Source organism: Podarcis raffonei, chromosome 14, assembly GCF_027172205.1.
Source record: "Podarcis raffonei isolate rPodRaf1 chromosome 14, rPodRaf1.pri, whole genome shotgun sequence".
Taxonomy (NCBI): Eukaryota; Metazoa; Chordata; class Lepidosauria; order Squamata; family Lacertidae; genus Podarcis; species Podarcis raffonei.
In genome coordinates this window covers 37,627,198-37,641,028 of record NC_070615.1, presented here as the reverse complement: position 1 = coordinate 37,641,028, position 13,831 = coordinate 37,627,198, and the positions used below count along the sequence as shown (strand labels likewise).

The window sequence follows — 13,831 nt, the reverse complement described above, 5'->3', positions numbered from 1 at the left end:
TGAGGTTCTTATCCTGCTTTCAGTGTTTTCAACATGCTTTTTAATCGCATGTTTGATTTGGTACAATCATAAGCCAGCCTGTGTATTTATTTAAAGGGTGGGACACAAGTATCCCAAAATAAAAATATGATGCACCCAGTTCAAAGGCAACAGCAAACTATGATTTGTGAAAAAGATGGAGATCTGAGCGTGCAGGTCATGCACTTAATGCCAAACAATGGTTTGGTATTGGCTGAGCCATGTCATGAAGGAACCTTGAGAAGCAAAGTCCCACAGCAGTACCAGAAACAAAACCATTAGTCACTTACGCCTGTGTTCAACCCTTGTAAGTCAATGCAGCTTGTATTTTAATTATGTTTTCATATAGTTCAATACAGGAGAAGCAGCGGGTAGACATGCAAAGCAAATAAAGCTGCAAGGCTCACATGAGTTCACTTACAGAGACAGTCTAGCAAGTTAATTTTGCACCAGAGCTGTCTGTGCCAAAGCACTGAAAAACACACAAGAGATTAAGAGCCCTTTTTATATTGATAAAGATTGCTGTTTCTGTGTCCCAGAGGCATTACTTGCAAGTGGCCAACCAACACAGTACATTGGCTTCTCTGTTTTCATCATAAATTGAGTCTCATTCATTTGGTTGTTGGGAGGAAAGTGTTCCTTGTCCTGTTTGGCTACTGAATGTCTCAAGGTTCAGAGACTCTTCCAGAAAACTTGGCAACTGTAGTTGATGAGCAGGAGGCAAACGGGGGTAATCAAACTACAGGAATGGCTTGCCTCCTGAAGGTAGGTCTCTGCCAAAGCAGGAAACACTTGTTGAGTTCCAAGATTTCACTAGAAAGTGGGGAAATCTTTGCCCTCATTGGGGAGCCAGCTTCAACCACCCTTATAAAGACACTGAGGAAAAACCCTCATCCTTCAAGACATGGCCTTCAAAGAAAGTTTTATGTCCTTCTGCATCTCTTTCGCTGGCATTCCTCAGCATCTGAACTGCAAGAGCTATCTGAATCATTTCCTGAGGTGGGGGAGGGTGGCTGAATCGAGCCACAGTTCATGCTCAGCACCCAGCCCAGTTTGTTGTGCAGAATTTGCTTCAGTCCAGGGGGAAGGGGCAGCACATCGAGTGTATCCACATAGTCAGGAAGCAGCTGGCGGAGACGGAAACAGCAGAGGTACTGCAGGGAGGTGTGGCTGCCACAAGAGCGGATTACTTTCATGCTGCTCTTAGCGGCCGTTGAGCATACCATGGGGTAGAATCTCTTGTTCTGAAGTTTGGTGGCAGCTACTCCTGGATGGAAATACCAAAAAGGAGGCCTGAGATCAACACATAATCACGGAGATATAAAAAAAGGCACACAAGCTATAATTCAGCCATTGGCTAGGGCACTGTAAGGATTTGGGGAGCAGGGCACTCCATCCCTTGATAGTCTTACAGAGAAAACTTCAATTTGGGACTTAAGTGTGGAGTTTGGAACTGACAGGGTCAAAACTCCGTGGTGTCCTGTATCTGGGAGGAGGAGGAGCTTGTCGCAGAGCAGTGAGTCACAGCGTCTCAATGAAAACAGCAGCAACGTGTGATTCTATGCTCTTTGTCTCTGTGCATGATCAAGAAAACTGTCCAGACACCAGTCATGCTGCTACATGATGCCATACACTTGTCGTAGTTATGCTGGTGTGAAGGCCAAAGCTGGCTTACATGCATATACTTCTGGTTTATGCTACATTTTACTAGTTCCAAACAGCTTTTCAATAATCAAAAGCTTGGGGTGCTCAGGCCGCACTAACAACTAGGCCCTCTGACATCTTTACATATGAGAAAATTGTAATTTGAGTGTAGCAGGGACACACAGCATGCTGATATTTTGAGAGGCAGTCCCTTAAAGTTTAAACTTTAGATCTCACACTTCAGTGATCCTACCCTGTATCTAGCAATAGCTCCCTCCTGCTTAGTTGCATCTTCTTCCAACATTCCCCCTCATCTCAAAACTGGACTACACCTTTCAGCTGTGCCAACATTTGGTCAGCTTAAACCTGTTCTGGATCTCTTGTTCTTACCTATGCATTTCCTGTTTTTGAAAAAGGTCAGAGTCCCATGCCAGGTGTCCAGGTGCACTCCAATAATGGAGCCTTGGCCAAACCTCGTCGAGAAGTTGGTTCTGTCTCCCTTGTGGTGGAGGAGTCCTAGAGGGCAATTGGCAGCCACAATTACACAATATATACTGTAGACTCATTCTGTGTATTCCAACTTTTTCTTAAGACAGTTATTTCCTAGTTCTTTATCAGTTATACATGGGCAAGCCTCTGACTGCTTGTCAGAAAGTCAGTGAATCTGTCTTGATCCATTAATTCAAGTCCTCACAAAAACTTGTTGCCAAAACAGCTGGGTGCAAGAACAAAATGGACCGTGCTCCTTCAAACAAATCAAATCTTCCCTCTCTCCCTTGATGGCCCTCATGCCTAGAACTGCCTCCCAGAACACCTGTGTGATGTCACCACTAATTCCACGAAGCCTTTGGCATCATCCGCTACTGTAACCAAAGGAAAGTACACACCCAAGTTCACCCTCACCCCTGATTCCTAACTTTGTTGACACCTCAGTGCCATGTTTGAGATCGCAATCTTCTCAGTGCAGGGACCTGCTCTGATGTATTTTTAAAATATTGATACTAACTTTTTAACCACAAGCTGAATACTTGGCTTTTTCACTAGCCAAATTTTGGCCCAAGCCATTTTGTTTATAGTAGAGAGTAATTTTACACATGCAGCAGTCCCAAAAACGTAAGTAGTAAACCAACACTTGCAAGAGTGAAGATGCCATTTTAATTACACATGCATGTGCAAGTTCTCTGATAACCTATAAAATAGGGATGCACAGAATAAGATGTTAATATAAACTTTGAACTTCTGGAAGCTAGCCTGCATTTTGGCTCTCTAGCCTGCACTCCAAGGCCAATTTATACAGGGTGTGAGCCGCAAGAAAAAGCCCTTACCTGTGCAGGCTTCCCATGCACATGCAGCCCATTAAAATGCACCTGCCACATGCACTAGTCCATTCCTATATGCTGGCATGCCAGCTGCACACCTGCCTGCTGGAATTAGGCTTCAAATACAGAAATACCTCCCCCCCCCCCCGCTTCAGAAGCCAATCATTTCACTTTTTGTTTACAGTTACAAATATATGAACTATATAACCCCTTTGCTCAGCATGACTTGTCCAACTCCTTTAGTCAATCATGGTCTCTCACTTCCTTTGTAAGGGAGAATTTATACATTCATGTTCTCAACATTTCAGTCAGGGCTAACTAACCTGTAGCACTGCAGATTATGTTAAGACTAGGACTCACATCACCCGTGAACACTGACCATGCTGCCTGGGGCTGGCGATGATGGGAGTTTGGAGTCCAATCACATCTGAAGGAGCACAACTTTAAGCAATGATCTCTGATGGCTCAATCACTCTGTGAGCCACCCAGCCACCTCTAATTACTGGCAAACCTTCACATTTCTCCTTCATCCCATGAATTATTTTCTATGCTGCCATTACCTGTATATGAGAGGCCCCAGCTATCTTCATCTTTGCCCAGCAAGCTACAAAACGTGTGGCGGTACTTGTCCAGGTTCACATCTGATGTCCCAATTCCCACCATCTAGATGTGGACAGAAAATGAGGAATGGGGAGAAGAGGGCAGGCACACAGACAAAAGGACACACACTACATAAATCATGGAGCCACCTAAGCAATCACCTGAGCATTTGTTCAGGTAAGCTTTTTATTTAGCCTTCAGAGCCACTGATTCTGCTCCACTACTACAGAGAACATTTCAGGTTCCAACCATCATTTTGGGTGGGGGAAATCATTCATACTCCCTACTTTCTAAACCAACATGCATTCCCTCTAGTTTAGATAAATAATACGTTTATAGAATTGAATTATTTTCTGGCCCATGTTTGAGCTCTGCTACACTCAACTCTTTCAGACCGACCTCAGCAGTACATCAGTCTGACATGCTGTGTTAATCTGCATGATTTTATTTCACATAATGTGTGTCACAGCACAATATCATCCAATTTATTGCATAGCACTTTATTGGTTGTGTAGACCTATGACAGATAATTGAATTTAGGCAATTTGACAAACCTACAACTCTAATGGAAAATACGGTACCACCCCGAAACATTTCAGTCTCTAATGCTGCACATATGCCTGCAGCAAAGGCCAAGACATTACTAAGGAAATCTTTGGTCTTAAGATGGAACGGTTTATTCCAATGGATATGAATAAGCAAGTCATCTTAGGGCTGGTTCATGTAAAATAATTATGTGTTCTATCAGGTCAGACTACTTGTTCATCTAGCCCAAAATTAGGGAACCTTTGGCCTTCTAGATACTGTTGAACTCCAGCTCCTATCAACCCCAGCAAGCATGGCCAATGGCCGAAGATTATGGGGGTTATAGTTCAGCAACATCTAGAGAGTCAAAGGTTCCCCATACCTGATATACTCACATACTATGTACTTTGACTGACAGCAGCTTTCTAGGATCTGAGTTCAAGGGTTCCCCCTCACCCGCTACTTTATCATTTTAGCTGAAGATGGTAGCAGAGATTCAATTTTGGGCCTCTAGCATGTAAATACTGAGCTATGACTCCTTTCCAGCAGCCCCTAAGCAAGCATTCTGGGAGTGCAAGGAACCCTCCAGCCTCATAGTGAAGCAAGCAATGATATGAAAGCACCATATCTGAGAGCTATTTGAGGGTTAAAGACACAGCTGTACACGCATGCGGTGGCCTAAGGGTACGAAGATTATGCAGATCATGGTGTCCCCACTGGACTTCACCATACAAGATGCCAGTTTTCATAAATGGCATCTCTACTCAATTGCAAAGCACAGCAATAACAAGTGAAAGCTTGTGCCCAAGTTATAGAACTCCTAGGACAGCTGCTTGGATCCTACATTGGCCGTGTTTTGATGCCATTTGAAAATCATTTTAATCCACCAGCCCCAGAGCCTGACTGATGCTTTACATGCTTCTGGCCTGTTTTCTGATGAGTTTTACTGATGTGCCATTTATTAATTCAAGCTACACTTAATGTTGGCTGCTTGCTGCTTTCAGCTGCAAAAGCAGGAGAAAAATATTTTAAAAGAATACGCTTAGTGTACTGCTATCAATGAATCATCCTGTTTTGTTTAGCTGCCCCCTGCAGCACCTAAACATCACCATTCAATGTACCATGTCTGTGCCATAGACGGGTGAGGTCATCTTGATTTCCCAGAAGTGTTGCCCTTCTGCTAGCTCCTTGTTTCCCCGGACTGCAGCAGTGCCACAGCTGTAGTCCATGTGGAAGTTCACCTTACGGTCATCACAGGTCAGCAATGTTGCAGTGGATTTGTTCAGGTCATCCCATACCCAGTCAAAATCTAAATGACAGCAGGGGAGATGGTATCTTTCAAAAACACAAATGATATTGGATCTCAGCCACCCAACTCAAACTGCACTTCAACACAAATGAAGAGCTATTACAAATGAAGAGAAATGAAGTAGTAAACCTGTGTCTGGACTGTACCAATTTGGGCTGCATGTAAACACTCTCAGGACCTAATGCCCCTGTATTTAAGTTATTTAAGATCTTCCTCCATGATTTGTTGCCTTTGAAAGCAGTATAATATGGAACAAAGTAATCGATTTCAAGAAATCTCTCCACACAGAAAACTAGCATGTAAGAGAGAGGGGTTCTGGGCATGTGAAAAGATTTCTGCCTTCTCTTCTTAACTGATATTTTAAGTTCTCCAAAGGCCCTGTGGAGAAAGATCAGAAATGGAGCAGGGTTGAGGAACTTATGACCTTCCAGATGTTGCTGGAGTCAAACTCCCATCAGGCCCAACCAGCATGGCCAATGGGAGTCATAGATCCATTCACTATTTTCCCCCTGAACATCTATGTCACATTCCAACACATCCCTAACTCGTATGAGATTTTTAAAATGCTTCCTTACATTCATCCTCCTCTCCACACTGACAATCTTTGATCCGGTGAATGGTGTGCACATTAGAGCAGAAGGGAGCTTCATTCTGGTTTTCACAGTTACAGTACGACTCTCCAGTTACAGGGATTGCTGTGGGTATGGAAGGCAAAAGAGAAGGAAATTCTGGCTCTGAATCAGAGTCGCTGTGCTGCCCAGAAGAAAGAAAAACAAACTATTAGAATGCTCTTTCAAAAAAAAATGCTCAGAACCAACCCATGTCATTTTCCATTCCCATGGATTTCTCCTCTCAACAGAAATGTTATTTTTAAGCTAAGTTCTTTTTATTCTTACATATACTCTCTGAAGTCAATGCTGTTCACTTTCACTGGTATAAATGAATCCTTGCCAGACTTTAAAGATTACTTAAAAGAATTTCTAAAGGGTGACTGAAGTGAAAGAGCTTGGCTCTGTGTAGCCTCTATTGAAGCTGAACCCTCTCAACTGATAAGAGGTTGAGAGAGGCATCATTTGGCAGCAAAGCAGAATCAGCAGCCACAATAATATGACAAGAGAGGCTGATATGACACCTGCTTATCTATATAAAAACCCACAAAGTAGGAAGAACTGCAGGCTTTTCTGTTGTCTCTCTCACTCCACCTTCCTTTAGCTCTTATACCTTCTTCCTCTGGGGAATTGACAAAAGATAAGAGACCCATTGATACTAGTGACTATTGGAAGCCATACACTGCTTTAGTGAGGAAAGTTTAGCTCCTAAGAAGACTGGCTGGAGAGTGTAGGAGGATGCCATAGCATAAAATCAAGTAGGGATGGTCTTTTATTGCTTTAGGCTGCAATCCCCATACCCACTTATATGGGACTAAGTTGCACTAAACTTAATGGGACTTCTGAATAGACATGTATAGGATTGCACTGTTACTTCCTTAACCTACACTCTTTGCACTGAGCCTTGTGCTTTTAACTAACTTCCCAGTTTGTTTTGGTTACAAAACGGTCAGTAGTCCCTCTTAGTGGTTCAGCCTTACCCTACAGCAGTGCAATTTCAAACCTTGATTTTCAGACATCAGCCTGCTCCTCTGAGGAGGAGGAGGAGTGTGAGGGAGGGAGGCAGGTACAGACGACATCAGAGCCCACTCCAGTCACGACTGCCCCCACTCCCAATTTTACATGTTTTTCCCTTCATCTTAGCACTTTAAAATTGTAAACCGCCTTGGAAGCCTTAGTAGAAAGGTGGTACAGGCAAACCCCAATTTGCACGGGGCTTGCATTCCTGGCCCCCCTGCACATCGGCAGAGCACATAGAAGCCCGTCCCACCCCTTCATGCCCACTCTACCCTCTTCCTAGTCCAAAACAACCCACATGTCAGAGGTCACGCATCAATTGAATGCGCTCAAAGTGGTCATCACCTGTATATAAACACAATGAATAAGTTTATTAAATAAATTAGCTGGGGGCTCAGGCATTGTTCCTTCCCTGCTTTACTATTCAAGTACCTCTCAAATGGAGATCTCAGCTGAATCTGAGTATTGTGAACAAAATGAGCATACACTCTGCAACCAAGCTCTGGGTGCACCCACACTCTGAAAACATCAACTGATGAAGTAAATAGACTCCATCTAGCACAAAATAAACTTTCATGTGGTTTACCACACATGCTGGTTTAATTCAATTCCGGTGGGAGTGGGGGAAGGAATAGTGCCAACTTACTTCTGTCACCCAGTTGAGAAAAAACATGAATGTAGATCAATTTAAGCTCCCTGCTAGGTTCATGGATTCAGTGCTCATGAAAATTTAGCTCACTGGGCAAAGCTATTACAGTCCTGGTCAAAAATCCAAAACACATGCCAACAGTCAATTTTCCCACTCAGACAAACAGTCAACTATCCAGATGGCACTGGGTCTTAAGAAGGCTGTTCTGCACTATCATACCTGCCCATCAGAATCAGACGACCAGCTAAGGGATCCAGAAGGCAATGCTACTGTCCTTGAGTCTGCATCACGGCGTACCCCACTCAGGACATAGTGCCAGGCTCTGCTGTTGCGCATACGGCGTGCCATGGCGTGTTTGGAGAGGTAATCTGGAAAGCAAGGAGAGATGATGTTCAAGCCAACCCTTCCTACTTTACTATTAACCACACAATAACAAGACCAATAATCCTTCCTTCAGACAGAAATTGTTTATTATTTATAGCCTTTAACATGTATTAAGTGATGTCCAGGCCCTGCCTGCAGGCTTATAATCTAATGAAGAGAGTCAAAGTAAATGAAGAGAAGGGATAGTAAGCAGCTATATGCAGTATACAGGGAAGATCTGTGGTCAAATCCCCACTCATCCATAAAGCTTACTGATTCTAGGGCAGTCATTGTCTTGCCGACTTAAGCCTCTCGCAGGGCTGCTGCAAGGAAACATATGCACAACCCTGAGTTCTTTGCAGGGAGGAGGGGAATGTAGCAACAACAACAAAAATGCTAGGGAAAGTCAACAGAAACAAAGGTAATCTGTTGTACTGTGTTAACTGCTAGTGATGCCTTAAAACCATTTTTTCAACCCTGGAATTAATAACTCTCAGAATAATTCTGTACAAATGCATAAGACAGACCATCTGAAGCAAATAGCTACGTGTTATAAAAGAGCCTGAACAGGGAAGGAGGCATGAGAGCCTGGAGAGAGGAGGAAGGCAGAAAGAGAATAATATCATATCAGGCACTCTGTCTTAGACAGATTCACTTATCCATCACAGCAGTCATGTATGTACTCTCTCCCGCACCCCCGGAGTTCAGTCTTTGAAAATGTCATTTCATATAGTTTTCCACTTCTCTTCCCAGTTCCCACCCACCCTACCCTGGCCTCTTTCTTGAGTCCATTTGTTTTATGTTTTTAAAGTTTACTTTTTTAAATTGCAAGGTTTCGTAATGGAAGCATTGTACAATGTAGCGATTAGACTAAGATCACTGAAAACCAAGCCCAAATCCTCACTTCACTGGGAATCTCCTCAGATGACCTTGAGCAAGTCGTGCTTTCAAGTCTGATCTACTGGGGGGGCAAATGACCATGTGTTTCCCTAAGCTCTCTGGATAAATCAATACAGTGCTGTATACTACTTTGGAGATGGGGTGGACACTGCAGTCAAGAAGAGCATACAGTACAGTACAAGGGAAAATATTTCACCGAAAACAAGAGAGATCCAACAGGAGAGACCAGCAAGAACCTCCCTTATCCTCCTTTATGTAAACATCGAGAGTTTTAACCAAATACATTTTTGCTACACTGCAGCCGATTCCAATCATTCTATACAGAGAAGTTACAGGCCACAAACTTAATGTTTTGAAACATCTGCCAACAGGCAATACTTACAGTACTTGCTTAAATGTGACCAAAGCTTTCCTGCCCTATTATTCACCCCCAGGCTACAGGAGTTTATGAAAATCAGGGTTCAAAACTGCACCCCAAGCCTAAACCAGAAATAAGGACCACTGACTCTATATTGTAACAGATAAATTAAGTGCTTTACTGAGGCACAATACCCAAGACAAGCACAGTGGATAAGCAGTGTTAGAAATTAGTGAGGTGCCAGGCATGTTTTGCCACTGGCACAGGTCCAGTTGTGACCACATGGAGATCTCTGGATGCCATCTCCATCCGGCTGGCCCCTCCAGCTTTCTTAAGAAGAAAAGCAGAAGAGCTTATTTATTGCATTTATATCCCACCATTTTCTCCAAAGAGCACATGGCTCACTCCCCTCAGTTAATCTCTACAACCCTGTGAGGTAGGTTAAAAGGCTATGACTGACCCAAGGTCACCCTGTGAGCTTTATGATTGAGTGGGGATTTGAACCCTGACCTCACAGGTTCTAGTCCAACCACTACACCACTCTGGCTTCCTAGAATACTTCTGCTATGGGGCAGCTATATAAAGCAAATTATTATGATTATTATTATTGCCATTGTAGGGGAAAAATAGCGCCATTCTTAGCTCCCAAGGGGGTATGCAAGAAAAGAGGTTGTCATTCAGGTACTTTAGATATTCAGCAGGGCCTCATACAATCCAAACGTTTTGCAATGACTTTGCAGGAAAAGGTCCTGAAAGGTGTCCCAGAAGATAAGCATTCATGATCTAACAGCCTCTATTTCAGAACTGCCCAACCCAGGCATCATGTAAAGAATACCAGGATAGGCATAATGCGATTAAGGCCACTCAGCTCAGTGATCAAATGAGCCACTCCAGGCAGCTCAGCAGGTCAACAACTGAGCTGCCTTGTGAGGAAAAAGATTACTCCAAGTGAACTTTACAGTCAAAGGAGCAGCTATAACAAGCTAAGTAGGGGATAAAGAGGAGCATGAACAGAAAACAAACTGAAAACACACCAAGACACGGCTGGGAAACATCAAGAGCACTGAAGCAAAGTCTCTATGGCAGACAACATACTTTAACTGTTAAAAAAGAAAGGATTGCTTCCTTCCACTGTAGGGTGAACCTATAATGATGCCATAAGGAGTGTGTTCCAGTGCAAAAACCACTAGGGCTAGAAAGCAGTACACTGCTTCAACAGCAAACATGCATTCATATAATATATGCTTAGGCCAGAGGTTTTCAACCTTTTTGCGTCCAGGGCTCCCTTGACCAACTACATTAATTCTGTGGCTCCCCTATGGGAGCTCCAAGTCTCAGAAGCCCAGTTATGTCACCCCTTGCCTGCAGAGCCAGCAGCCCCTCGCCCCTTTTTGAGGCTGCCTCAGCTTCGGGCAACCAACACCCCCTGGCCAGCTCCAGAGGCACCATTTGCCTGAGGAGCTTGTAGCCAGGGCTGCTGCAACAAACAGCCACACAAGCCTTTGGGAGGCAGAGAGGCAAGAGGGCATGAAAGGAGGGAAGGAAGGAAAGAGGGACAGAGGTCAGTGTTGCCTGCGGCACCCCTAACCATCATTCAAGGCACCCCGGGGTGCCATGGCACACTGACTGAAAACCACTGGCTTAGGCATACAGAGTTACAATCCACACTAGCTAGAAAATGCCAGGGTTGAAAGGGGAAGTCTAGATGGCTGTAACCAGAGTGACTCTCATATGTAACAGAGGAGTGGTTATCACCAGCTTACAGTCCCAGAAAGCTAAAGGAAAGGCTAGGCTCCTAAGGCACCCACAAGACTCAGTAAGCACTATGTAATGTGACCACAGAACAAAGTTATCAATTATCAGTTTTCTTAGATATAAAGACTCTTGCATAAAAGTATCCTAACTTTTACTTCATTAATAAATAGTATTAAATGATCACAGCCTTAAACTATCAAGTGGAAAGAAAAGGTCACTTAGTATGTAATGTGGACCATCACTACTCAAAGATGGCAATGACATCCCATAAAGCAGAAGTGACTTTGCATCACTTACTTTCTAACACACACAGGTAGAAAATCACATTTAAATTATGTGCCCGGTCAGTAATTAAAGTCAGCACATAAAGGAGGGGAATATGAAAGGCACCCTGGAAGGCCACTGACCTTAACTAAGCAGGGATTTGAAGCAGGTCTCTCTGATCCCAATCCAACTTTATATGCAACTGTACTGCACTGCCTTAATACAGAATGCTAGTATCACAGAGGTGAGCCAAAGCACACAGGTAATCCAGCCCCACAGGATAGAATGAACTATGTTGTCCATATAGAGTTGGGATTTTATCCTAGTTCAAGTCCCACCATTTTCCATGAATCCATTGTGAAACCAGGCTCTCCAAGAACAGAACCACATTATATGCAACAATTATATGCACTTCAGATGTGCTAGTATTTGGCACAGGAAACTCTTAAGTACAAAACAAAGTGCAGGTGCCTGACCCAATGCCCACATTCATGCTTCTGGTAGCCCCAACAAAACTGTGGATACCAGATGCACGTACAGTCATACCTCGGGTTGAATGTGCTTCAGGTTGAGCACTTTCGGGTTGCGCGTTACTTCCAGGTTTCGCTGCTCGCGCATGCGCAGACGCTCTAAATGACGTCACGCTAAAAAATATCTCTATGCACCTTTCCAAGGTGCCTCAAAGTAGCTTACATAGACCGGTAAATGCAAGTTAAGAAAATACAAAATCAAGCCAACTACTGATTTTAAAGATGTGTATGTACATTTTATTTTAGATCACTGCTTTTTAGAGCAGTGTTTAGCTTTTTCATGTGTACATTTTTTTTGTATTCTTAATCTCATTAAAATTGTTCTTAAAAGGCTATGGGTAGAAAATGGACACATAATAAAGTGAATTACTTATAAGAGATAAATACAGCAACCCAAGAAAAACACACTATAAACAGACTAGCCAGAAAGGACCAACCAGATAGACAAGGAGTACCTTGCAGCCACCTCTGAAGGCCGACATCCTGTATGGGTGTGTGGCAAAAAGGATCCTCCTACTGCAGGGCAGGGGGATCTGTGGCGCTCCAGATATTGTTGGACTCCAGCTCCCATGATCCCTATCTCTTATACTATACTAGCTGGGGCTGATGGGAGTCTGGAGTCCAACATGATCTGCAGGGCCAAAGGTTCCCCATCACAACCATACAGAATTATACTTTTTAAGAGTTGTGATGTAAAGAAAGGGGGGGAGGGAGGAAAGGCACACATACAATTTTAGAAGGAAGCTTTTTCAAGAGTTTCTATGTTTCTTTCCCATGCCTTCAAGGCTGACAGAAATCTCATGTCTCTCATTTTCTCCAGTGGTCAATTTATGGGCTGCTGACCCAGAACGCTTCTATGCCCTCAGATGGGATTTTATTTCTTATGCTTCTGACTGAACATTTACCATCCACACCAGCTGAGGGTGTGTTACTACTTTTTCATTTTAGTATTTTGTTTGCATAATGTAATATCCTGCTACTGGGCCTTTGGCTCATTCATTATGTTACAATTAAAAAGTTATGGGGTGCAGAGATAGTGTCTTCAGCATAGAATCCCAAACCTCACGACTGGGCCTTTGTCAAATCTCTCTCTCTTTCACACATACACACATCCTTCCAAATAGTCTTCTAAGCAAAGAAGGTACAGAGGTACCTTAAAAAACTACAGGAGAAAAAGCACCTCTCGACTTCAGCTAAATCGTGTCCCCACTTAGAAACAGTCATTCGGTTGGACTAGATGACCCTTAGGGTCTCCCCGCCTCCAACTGTACAATTCTATAATTCTTGCGCTGACTCACTGTCTCTCGGCCAAGCACCCAATAAATGCCTCGTAAGTTGGGGGCGGGGCAATGAGACCAGTGTCCAACTTTACCCAGCGTCCTTTGCGAGAACTCCCAGCAGCCACTGGGAGGGGTCCTGCCAGAAACTGGCCAACGGTCCGCTAGTGGCCTCAGAAGTACTTTCTCAACCGAGCTGTAGGCCGCAGGCCGTGCTTACCCCATACATACACATACGCCCCGTTCTCCACAGCCGCCAATACCCGCCATGGCCTACCTCAGCCGTCCAGCCACAGAGCCGCTTCCCCTCCTCCTCCTCCTCCCCCGGCCCCTCAGAAGCCAGCGAGCGAGCGCGCCTCCCTCCGCTCCACATCGGCAGGCGCCGCACCCCGGCCTCCTTCCCACAGGCGAGATATAAACAATCCACGCTGCGCGCGCCCACCTCGGCCGCGCCCATTGGCAGCTCGGCTCGGCTCCCTCCCCTCCTTTCACGTCCGTTTCCTACCTGCGTCACTCCTCCTCTTGCTCCTCCCGCCCCCGACGAAAGGGAGAGGGCGGGGGAACGGCACCATCTTCCTCTCTCCTGATTGGACGCTTCCCTTGCTCAGCGCCCGGCATAGCGCTCAAGTCGCACGCGCAGTACGGCGTGGTGACGCCGGTGACCCTTTCTCATCTCTCTCATTGGCAAACCCTGT

The 13,831-nt window shown here is 44.5% G+C and overlaps 1 protein-coding gene across 7 annotated transcripts; it reads right to left on the bottom strand.

The window, feature by feature from the left end:
- Window positions 1-315: 315 nt before the first annotated feature.
- SPSB3 (splA/ryanodine receptor domain and SOCS box containing 3) lies at window positions 316-13,831 on the bottom strand. 7 transcript variants are annotated; one of them, XM_053364374.1, is made up of 7 exons: window positions 13,642-13,831; window positions 7,909-8,057; window positions 5,991-6,168; window positions 5,228-5,415; window positions 3,542-3,644; window positions 2,053-2,178; window positions 316-1,285 (listed from the first exon to the last, which is right to left on the bottom strand). In XM_053364374.1, the coding sequence occupies exons 1-7, from the start codon at window positions 13,706-13,708 to the stop codon at window positions 942-944; spliced, it is 1,155 nt and encodes a 384-aa protein (XP_053220349.1). In that variant the 5' UTR covers window positions 13,709-13,831; the 3' UTR covers window positions 316-941. The 7 variants fall into 7 exon arrangements, with proteins under 7 accessions (XP_053220349.1, XP_053220353.1, XP_053220348.1 ...); XM_053364378.1 differs by having other exon boundaries at window positions 13,579-13,653; XM_053364373.1 differs by lacking the exon at window positions 13,642-13,831 and adding an exon at window positions 13,368-13,566.